The 11,092-nt window shown below is 37.8% G+C and overlaps 1 protein-coding gene across 1 annotated transcript; it reads right to left on the reverse strand.

The window, feature by feature from the left end:
* Positions 1-217: 217 nt before the first annotated feature.
* Positions 218-8,940, reverse strand: LOC139722189 (metallophosphoesterase 1-like). The gene is made up of 8 exons (XM_071633503.1): positions 8,583-8,940; positions 7,740-7,848; positions 6,963-7,066; positions 5,207-5,287; positions 4,369-4,573; positions 2,607-2,729; positions 1,869-2,009; positions 218-439 (listed from the first exon to the last, which is right to left on the reverse strand). The coding sequence occupies exons 1-8, from the start codon at positions 8,918-8,920 to the stop codon at positions 266-268; spliced, it is 1,275 nt and encodes a 424-aa protein (XP_071489604.1). The 5' UTR covers positions 8,921-8,940; the 3' UTR covers positions 218-265.
* Between the last annotated feature and the right edge of the window lie 2,152 nt (positions 8,941-11,092).

Here is an 11,092-nt window from a genome sequence, read left to right on the forward strand (position 1 = left end):
TACCTATACACTACCAGGAATGCTTTTGGTACGCAAGTAATGTCAGTAAAGGAGATCTCCTTTTTATTGCCGTTTTGTGTTTGGTAAAAAAAAAAAATTGGTGCCAATTATCATTCCTCAAAGATTTAACCAAATGTTATTTCAGTCACAGTTACTCTACTGTCCAACACAAGTCATCTTAATTGTTTGATATTGCAACATCACACACACACGAGTATTAAAAAGTGCACCTCCTGAAATGAACGGGCTAAGCTACAAACTGCCGTCATAGATCTTTTCTGTGCTCCCTGCGTGCCCGCCCTTTGAATAGGAGGCGGATCCAGGCACGGAGAAGGAAGACTGCCATGGCAACACCAGACAAGATGTACAGGTTGACGATGAGGCTCTCTTCCGGGAGGAAACACTTGTTGATGGAGATGGATCGCGGAGTGATGGTAGCCTGGAGAAGGGTAAAAGCAAAAAGATTGTTTTCCTTAGGATACAACGTGCAGCATGATGTATGACACTTTTTTTAAAGGACAAGTTCTTCTTCATAGACATGTGGGTTGAGTGAATGCAACAATATTAGCAGAACACATCAATGAGAGTTTGAGGAAAAATGGAAATCCGTTCAAAAGTTACAAATTTTTGAAGTTTCTGCTCAGTCACTGCTGAATGAGAAGACTACTATAGCTTGTGATGTCAAATGTGTACAACGATATAAAGAAAGTATACAACATATTCAACATATTTTCACTTTTCTCGCATAACAAAAGAACACCTGACCTCTTTTTCAGAAGGCAGGGGGAATAATATTACATACAAACGTCAGTAACAAGAAATGTGCGCTTTATTCAAAAAGTAAAGTTTTGTGAAATTCTCTTATATTCTTTATATTGTTCTACCCATGTGACATCATACAATGTAGTAGTCTTCTCATCCAGCAGTGATTGCGCAGATATTTTAAAAATTCATAACTTTTGAACAGATTTTCGGATTTTCCCCAAACTTTCACTGACGAGTTCTTCTAATATTGTTGCATTCACTCAATCAACATGTATATGAAGGTGGACTTGTCCTTTAATACTGTATATTATAAAGTTAGTCACCTTTACCTCCACAAACATCAAGTGGGTATTGTACAGACACCCACTGATGGTAGGCTCAAAATAAAAATGATTACTGGAATAGCTATAATTCAACAAAATCCTCAGGGGGCTTGATATATGTACGAATCAAAATGTGAAGATGGACAAGACATTGACAGTCAAATATGATGGTGTTCTTATGATGCCACTACAGAGTCATTTCTGGTAGAGAATGAAGCTTTCTCAGTCTTTTGGGTGTCAGAGAGTTTGTGCACCTAATGCAGTGGTCAAATGTTATCAGCTTAACATCCTATATTATGGGTGTCATGTGGGGTGACTTGCATAAGACTTGCATAAGACTTCCTTGTGGTGACAAGACCTCGTATCTCAATTAGCATGTATTCTAAATCCTCTTAACTCCATTTTGAATTTAAAAAATACTGATTCAAGTTTAAGACATCACAATAATCAATGTAATCCAAAACGATGTTTCTACATTATTTGATGTCAACATCAATTTTATTTTGCAAAAATGGTGCAAATATTAAGAAAAAAAAAATGTTATCCTGAAAATTCATTATTTTTTTTTTATTATTTTCTTATTCTCATATTTCTTTAAATGGGAAGTCTTGTAGCCCCAGGGATGATATGGACTGCCACTTTAAAGCAGAATCATCACTTAAACGGGAGAAAAGTTTAATAACCCCTCCCACATAGGTGGGGACCACTGTACCAACTTATGGACCTGCTCTCTAGAGCAAGCATATATAGTAGAGGGCCCCACCAAGACAATGCCTTTACCAGGGTGATGCTTGGATTGCGCCTGTTTCTCCAGCTGAAGGAAGGCACCGAGATCTCCGGGGTGGAGTTCTGGTGGACCACGTAGCAACCATGGTGGGTGTGGCCACTGAGAACAAGGCGGGGCCGAATCCAGGAGAGTAGCTATGATGATGAAACACACAACAGAGAGACATTGGCATTGTTGTTGTCATTGTTAATGATAACATTGTTCATTGCTGTAATATACAGTGTAACCTTCATATGACTCTTTCATCTTAAAAGGTCACAATGCCTTAAAATCAAACCTATACCAGTAATACAATACTGATGCATGATTTTGCAAAATTGCATAAAAATATATTGCACAGCTTCAAAGTTGTTTTTTTCAATTATCTGCAAAAGGACAGTATATAATTTGGCAAAGCCCATTTTAGTCACTTATATATCAAAGTACAGACCAGCAAATCACTCACGTTCATTTTCAAAACCATGAAATATTTGGAATTTGTATTCGCATGTATTCAGCTGTAATGTTAAGCATAGGTGGTTGTAAAAACATTTAAAAATTTCCACTAACAATCATTTGTTGTTGCCCAAATTACAAAAAGTATTTGAATCACCATAAATAATCAGCAAAATAAAAGTTATTACAAATTGTTTTCTCTAAATGCACTTTCCTCTTTTTAATTGTGTGCAAGTATTCATTTAATCTCAGCAACGGCAAGACCAATTTGAGGCAAAAATTGGCAATCCACTCACAATTTTTGTAGCCTCTCTGGATATCACTTCTCTCCGCTCTCCATGGGGGACAAACTTCTCATCAAGGGGTGTCCCGTCCACCCCCGAGCACATCTCGTCAGAACGCCTGTACAGCGGAAAGTGCTGCATTGCCACCCAGACAGGTGAACACAAGGTAACAAATAGTGAGACTTATCCATATGGCTAGCTGAAAATCATGAGGTGTGGTTAAAAAAAAATAATAATAATCCAACGCGATTCTAACCTAATCAAAACTTCATAAAAAAGGATAAAAGTCAAATGAAATAAAAATATACATGTGCAAATTTTGATGTGTTTGTCTACCAGATATATATTGATTAGGCACTCAAGCACCACAGTACTAGAATATGCAATTAAGAAAAACCTCCAAAAACATAAGTAGTTGCAGTAATGCCTTTCTGATCAGTAACAACACAATCAAACACTACCAGCACCCTTATTAACACTCATACCCGCAGATGGCAAATGGGACGTTATTCATAGTGATTAGCTTTGCATAAACAGGAAAGAGCACAGCAAGGTGATATCAATAACTGAATATATATGATAAATGAAAGCCGAGTTATTATCCTTCAAGTTCCATATGCTGTATGTCGTATGAAGAGCATTCTGTGTGCTGAATGATTACTCAATAATACACACTGACTAAAGGGAAATAGAAAGAGTGAGAGAGAGAGAGTGATACAGAATACTGTGGTTCTAAAGACACAGCATGCTCATGGGCTGACTGTAATACATCTGCCATGTCTGTCACATGACAGAGAATCTGAATTAGCATGTAGCTCCCATTCTGAAGGAGCTTTTGTTCACATAAACAGGCAAGCAACTGTCATAATATACTATTTTTTTTATCACTGTCAATTCATAGGTCTATCAAGTTTTACCTTGTGTATGTTTGATACAATTGTAGTTAACATACATTCATAACAGACATAGAATAGCAACCACAATGAAGGTTTAGAACAGGATGTCACTTCATAAAAGATGTTAGGATAGTAATTTTTGCTAGAATAGCAACTTATTGGAGTAGCAGCCAACCAGGAGACAGGATTCTTTAACATTACCACTTCACTTGCCATTGCAGCAAGAGTGGCTATCTAGCAACTTTCCATAAAATATGGAGCCCACGAGACTCCAGCTTAGTAGTTCCACACTCTTCCTTTAACATTAATGATTCATTTTAGATATCATATAAGTGGGCAACCCTTGCAGTCGCATACTGTACAAGCTGAAAATGTTCATGGTCATTTTATTTTTGCAAATATCATGACTTGCCTTTGAACCTCAAAAATAACAATGCACAAATATAAAAGGGCGCAAAATCAACAATGCGCAAAAATGCAATATCTAAAAATAAAAATAAAAAAAATGAAGCTATGTTACTGTTGGATTGTGCACAACTAGTAAATACTAAAGGTCAAGCATACTGTGTCAGCCATGATGTAGTGATATCTGGGGCATATCAACATGCTAGTACAGAACTTCGAAAGGAGAACGAACTTCTCATTAACGTACAGGGAATTACTGAGTAAAAGCATTCAGTACAGGTATTGTCATTTGTTAGTCAATTTTATTTATTTTGTGAAAGGTGAAGTTATGATTACCAGACCCTCACAACCGCAAAATTAACAACACATGAAAATGCCCAACAAGTAGCAATTTCAGCTCGTACAGTATTTGTTAAATTCTGGTCATTCACGCATGGTACTGCCACTGATAAGAGCTGTATGAAAGATCATACCTGTAGCAGAATGGGGGCAGAAGGAGGTAGTGGCTTGTGAACTTTACACTTTTTGTCCTGAGTGATGACTGTCTTAGACCCTGTCCTAGCCCTTCTGTTCCTGGAACAGTTCAGTCTCTCTGAGACCCGGCGCAAGTCCTTTTTTGCCCCCAAACACATCTCGCAGTTGTCGCCATGAAATGCCATGCTGTTGACAAGCACAAAACTGTGTTTAAAGAGAACAGGAAAGCACACACATAACTTAAATCATTGATAATCAATCAAACACTGTGGTGTTTTTATCTGGTTACACACATGTACTGTATATATCTCCGTTTAAACCTCTCCAGACAGATGCAAAAAAAAAAAAAAATTGTCATGAAATTCTCCAAGGTATCCATGGCTCTGTCAGAACTTGTGAACTTTGAACTTTCATATCTTGGATGAAAATTGGATGGTTTTAGTATCAATGAATTCAGATGCATGTTGTCAAATAACAATCATTAAGAAGCCATTTATTTTCCTTTTAGATTCTGGCCACTTTTGTCGCAAAAGACTCACAGAGCACAATATACATGTAATCACTGATATTTATCAGACACACATTACATGCTGTTATTATAAATCAAACATGATGTGTTCACTTGTCCTATAGATATCAAAATAAAAACATTTACTTGAAAATGCATAAGTAGAACATTTTTCTCTTTTACTTTACTTTGAAGTGTCCTTATAAAATCTAAATTTTGTTATATTGTCTGGCAAGATGCCACTACAGTCGTACTATCAGTTGTTTGAACATCAGACATGACAGTCATTTCAAGCAGGGTATATTCCATAGAAAACATTTCATACTTACCTAATATTTTTCAGGGTTACTAATTCAACACCTTTACAGCTGAAAGCATCCAAAAATCTGTCCAGTTTGTTCTTGATTGACCTGCAAGACACACAAACACACACACACACACACACACACACACAAAGTCAACAAATATGTCAGATTTTAGCTAGTTTAAAAATGTACACTTCCTGGCATAAATAAAACAACAGTACATGGTGGAAATCCTGGTGTCTCTCACACTGCCCCAGGAATTACATCATTGATTATGGTTTATATAACACATGTAGTTGTTTAGTGTAGTAGTCCACTACTGCAGTCTTTCAGTCGTTCACTACTGCAGTCTTTCCGCAAGTTAAAGGGCATTATCAGGAAGTTTTGTCAAGTGCATGGTTTCCAAACTTTGACGCTACAATACACTATATAGAACTTAGGAAATATATTTAAGGATCGGTCAGTGAGTACACTCACATGAATCAGCAAAAGTTACTTATGAATGTTTCAACTTGACTTTTGACTTGACAACATTAATGCACTACAGACATCCCTTTATCCTACTAACGAAGATAAATATCACTCGAGAAGAATCGCTGAATTTAAGGGAAACAATGACACTGTGTCCACACACATTCATATTGTATGGAATTTCAAAGATTTGCATGACACAGGATTGTTTAGGTGCAAAATAAAAAATCATTCAAATTATTACCATCATGGTGGAGACGGCAGATTTGATACACATCTCAAGATATTTGCAATGCTTGTGTGTTGAGAAAGATATCCAGCATGCTAAAAATATCTTGATGCAAAGCACCAATTGTGATGCAAATTTGTCATGAGTCACAAATTATAAGACTGAGCACTGTCCATTAATGTTTTCGAGTTGGCTATAATACCCCCCACCTGCTATACAAACAAATCACTACATATGTATAGTTTGTGTGAACTTGTTCCATACTATGGTAGATGAAATCTAATGTGACCCTGCATCACAAAACCAACAAAAAGTTGCCAGATTTTTAGTTAAGGGCAGATTCTGAGAAAGCAGACTCTAAGCTTTAAAATGATGTATAACTCAATTCAAATGGACTCTCCTAAACCTATCTAAATGTTGGAAAGAAAGCACACACTCTGGAAAAGTGTAAATTGAGAAAAGAGGCTCTGAAGTACAGAGTCTATTCAAGCACCTAACCCATTCCATGCGGGAACCTGGTGGCCTGTGTACTAAGGCAATGGGGATTTCAGAATTCAGTATGGAACGGGTTAATCCTTACCAAGCCATGCTGGCTGTGTGACGAATGAGACAAAAAACAGGATGCAAACCACTGGAGCAACAAAAATGAAGAGATTATCAGATTAAGCTTGAATTGGGCATGCTCTATCAACACATTCAGCCCATGATTAAAGCCAACTTTCAAAGCAGTAGCCTTATCCTCTCAAGAGTTTTAAGAGTTGATAGTGAAGAGTGTGCAAAGAATTTTCAAGAAATAAAAAGGGGCCTCTTAGACATACCTGATCTCACTACTTTACAAAAAAGGGTTGTTGAAAAACTGCTATTCCAAAGCTTTTAGCATAATGTAGAAGAAGATTAGCTCTTCCAGAAAATATGGGAAACTCTAGATTGACTTGGTTGACTCATTTCCCCTTTTTTGAGTCCTCACATAGAAGCAAGGGATGCAATTTTATTGTTGGTTTTGTGATGCACGGTCAAATACTTCCAAATAGTCTACCTCAAAATGTTTATCAACAAGAAGAGTACCATGGCAGAACTCACAGATGATGGAAGCCAATGTCATGATTGCCGACAACTACTTTGAAATTCACATTGGCTGGGTGTCGAAACATCTTCCAGAAATGCTTGGCAGTGTCTCGGAATTCCTGCAGGCAACAATTAGGATAATGATACAAATCATCAATCAAATTTACAATTTTTCTTCCTCCTTTACTTTTATTACAATAATTTTACTATTTTTCTAATGCTGAAATTCTTCTCTTTACTACTCAGTTTTCTAAACGTGTCTTAAAAATTTGTTTTCTCTTTTCATGCTACTTGACTCCTTGATTTCTTTTGCACCTTATTTTGGTTTTTTTTATTTCAGCTTTACAGTTATTTCTAATTTCATCTTTTTTAATGCATGCATTCATTTTTTTCTTGACTTCACTCTGATTCATCACCTGTATGAAAACTTTCGCACACATGCCAAGCAGGCTATGTAAATAGAAGAGAACTCGAATAAAAAGCATAAAACCTTTGCTTTCAGATAATGATACCGCGGTAATGATAATAATGATCATAATCATAACAATATAACAATAATAACAATAACAATATGATAACAATAAGAAGAAGAAGATGAAGAAGAAGGAGGAGGAGGAGGAGGAGAAGAAGAATATGAATAATAAAACAATTTTTGAATTGTGGCTACTTGTTTAGCATACATGTACATCTCGCCTATAAGATTCATACGAAAAAAAAAAACTCTTTGAGAGAGGGGTGAAAAAAATGGAAACTAAAAATTAGTGCAGAAATGTAAGCCATCCAACAACGTACCTCGTCACTTGCCCATTTGCCCTCATCTGTCAGGTCGCCCAAGACAAAGACAGCCTCCGGCGCCAGAAGGGTTAATGCGGCTTGGAAGGCACGCTCCATCTGCCATTCTCTGTTCAAGGTAACAGTAACCATGGTTACGTAAATTGAATCAGAAATTTTACCACAGTTAAGTTAGGCTACATGAAAACATAAGAATCAATACTTATTTCACTAAACAGATCTAATTCATAAAATATAAACTATTAAACATACCGTAACAATCAAGCGGTCTCATTTATCCGGGGGGTTAGTCTCTTTTGTGAACTTCTCTCGCTGAACACCGACAGTACACTGGTCACTGCCATGTCATCAGTATCATTCCACTCATTCCAGTAGTGTTGCCAGTTAACCAAAATTTGCACAGTCTAGACCATGAGAGACACCACCAACATGGCCCTGGGTAAGAACATTAATGTGGTCACTTTTCATATGAAATGTGCCAGGCAGGATTTGAATCGAGAATCTGTGAAGTGTTTTTACAACTTCTGCAGACAACTAGATCTAGCTCTCAGAGTCGAGTCCTGAGCCTAGTCCACACACTAAAATTAATGGTAGGCCCTACTCTCATCTCGATCATCGCACATCACTGTAAAATGTAACCCACACACGAACTGGAAAACAACTTGCTGTTCCAGCGTTGCCTTATCTTTAGTTTATGTAACCAGGTTAGACCGTTCTATTCAAAACTATTGACACTATATTCACTTTCCACTTTACTCACTCACATACAGAAAGGACGAAACTGAATTTAAATACGCTTTGTATTACTAGAATGATCAGACAAAGCAGAAACCGATACGCTACCTCCTTAATTTGTCGAACCAATGACCCAGACGGCTTCCCAGTAAATGCGTATCTGCTATGAAGAAAGTTCGTAAGCTATCCGATGAACGCGTCTGGGCATCCTTCTCAACGCTGTTGTCCTCGCCGTAACTCTGGGGGTGGGAATCTGAGTTCTCGCTGAAGAACCACTCGGATTCGCCGATTTGACCAATATGTCTGTGGTCATTTGTCACGCTCACATTTGGCCAAACACATTTAAACATCACAAAGTAGTACACTAGATACTCACAAACAATTACCACAAGTCCAAAGTACGCGAGGAAAGAGAATAACGCTCGGATATTTGTATATATCGCCATCAATCACATGCTTACAAACTCAGTCGTCTTTGTGTCACACTAAACTCTCGCGGCGTGGGTCGGTGTTGTGCCAGTCCTCCTCATGCACTACTCCAGTACTAGTGTGTGTAGAGTTCTGTGGTGTGTACTCAACATGATCGAGAGGGCGCCAGCTAGTGTCGCGCTACATTATGTTGGGGAACCCCCCTTTTTCACCGGCTTGGCGCTGCAGCAGCTGCTGCTGCAGCTGTAGCTGTACGATTCTTAGCCGTGCCTTGAATTACATAGATATCTCCTTGTAAGCCCGTATCCTGTTTTTTTTTTCTAAACTTAGCTGAGTTACTGATTATATTTTCAACCGTCTGAGAACCAGCATCTCAAAATGCTGAACTGTAGTTGGCGACAACATTCACTGTCCAACACATTTTTGCTTATTGTTGAAAAGATTGCTTTGTTGCCTCTCTTCCGAAAAATGACAACGTTCATCACCAGTCCTTATCAATGTTCAGTTCACCGAGTCTATTAGTGATTAAGGTCTGCTTGGTCCTAGTCTTCATAAGGTTTTAGCTGGACATTGCTATTGTCATCCTTTTTATTTCATTTCTAATCAATAACTACCAAGAAAATTCTGCATTTATTTTTAATTGTAGCGTAAAATAAAAGCAAGTGGTGATTTGACCTTGACATTAAGTATGTAATTTCAAAACGTCCGGAAGTATGTTTGGTTTTCTTGCTAATGTAATAAAGCACATACAGACAACCGTCTAGCGTTTACATTTTCTGCTTTTAAATCGAGTGGGCTTGAAAGTGAAAATCTGTCTTAAAATCATGCTCTGCTCCGGGGCTCTGATGCTACGAATGTAGCCTGTATCTCATTGTTTGTTCGGACCGTTGTCATCAACATTCCAACAGGACAATCACGAGTCGAACTTTACAACTTATGAGCCAGCGGTGATTCTCATTCTTGACAGAAATTTCCGAGATGAAAGCACAGATAAATGCATTGTCCCCCTGTTATCAACCAGTTGATGAGTTTTCTTGTTTTTCGTATGGGCCTACATGTATTTACATATTCATTTCTATATTTTCTTTTAAAATGTAATGAATCTTTAGCAATTAAGAATAAGATTAGGTGATAAAAATAAAGTACGTTTAAATCATTCAAGAATGTATTAAGAAATGATTTAGTATTATTGAAAAAAGTGAAAGTCCTCATTCTTTCACGATGCCAACTCATCAGGAACAAATTAAACTTCATTCTTAATTCCCTAGCTTGCTCCGCCCTTTAATCGAGCTCATTCTCTTGTGCCCTGTCTCTCCAACCCCATCTCATGTTCGTCTATTTTCTCCTCCCCTTCCTCTTCACTCTCATCTCCTCAATCTCTTTACCGTCTTTTATCCCATTCTTTCAACTCATCCTTCTACTTAAATCCCTATTTTTCCCTCCATCGACACATAAATGTTCATGCCCATGAGCTCCGTGAGCCATCGCCGCTCTGCCCATGCCTCCCCCACCTCCCTTTCCTCATCTCTTCTTCCTCGTCGTCAATCGAATAAGCCAGTCCGAATTCAGCCCACCAGACAGGTTGCCAGAATGGTCCGCCATCCATTATCTTTGTTTTGCAATGCATGCTTTACAGGCCGGGGCGGATCCAGGAATTCCGTAAAGGGGAGGCGCCTTTACAAAAATTAAAGGAAGGTGCACGTGCCCCTCTCCATTTTTCTTTTTATTTCTTTTGTTTTAAAATGATCGTATAGTTTTGGTTGAGACCTAATTTCAGGTTTCTAACATTTTTTGGTGAAATAATGAGAAACCTTTTATGAAATATGAAAGAGCATGTAATTCCATGAAGAATTCAAAGTTTATTTCGGATGAAAATTGGTTTTGAAATGGCTGAGATATCCAAAACAGAGCGATTCTAATAAAGTGTGGGCACTATCGTGTGGGACCCACCTTTTTTATGATTGCTTTGTTTTACTTTGTTTTTGGATGTTTCAGTCATTCCAAACCCGCTTTTCATCAAATAAACTTTGAATTCCTCTTAAAATAGTATGCTCTGTACTATTTCATAAATGTTTTCTTGGTATCTCGCAAAGAGTTAAAAGCACAATTCTCATCTCCACCAATACTGTACCATCCCTTTAACAAAACATAAAGAGGGGGCACGCACCCGGTGCACCACCCTCTGGATC

Source organism: Diadema antillarum, unplaced genomic scaffold (genome assembly GCF_040938485.1).
Source record: "Diadema antillarum isolate AM-2024a unplaced genomic scaffold, OU_Dant_1.0 scf00000160, whole genome shotgun sequence".
Taxonomy (NCBI): Eukaryota; Metazoa; Echinodermata; class Echinoidea; order Diadematoida; family Diadematidae; genus Diadema; species Diadema antillarum.

Excerpts from the sequence above, each read along its gene's own strand:
- LOC139722189 (XM_071633503.1), bottom strand. The coding sequence starts at position 8,920 with ATGGCGATATATACAAATATCCGAGCGTTATTCTCTTTCCTCGCGTAC. Across the intron at positions 5,288-6,962 it reads GACATTGGCTTCCATCATCT|GTCAATCAAGAACAAACTGG; the intron begins GTGAGTTCTGCC and ends TGTGTCTTGCAG. Across the intron at positions 440-1,868 it reads GCAATCCAAGCATCACCCTG|GCTACCATCACTCCGCGATC; the intron begins GTAAAGGCATTG and ends ACCCTTCTCCAG.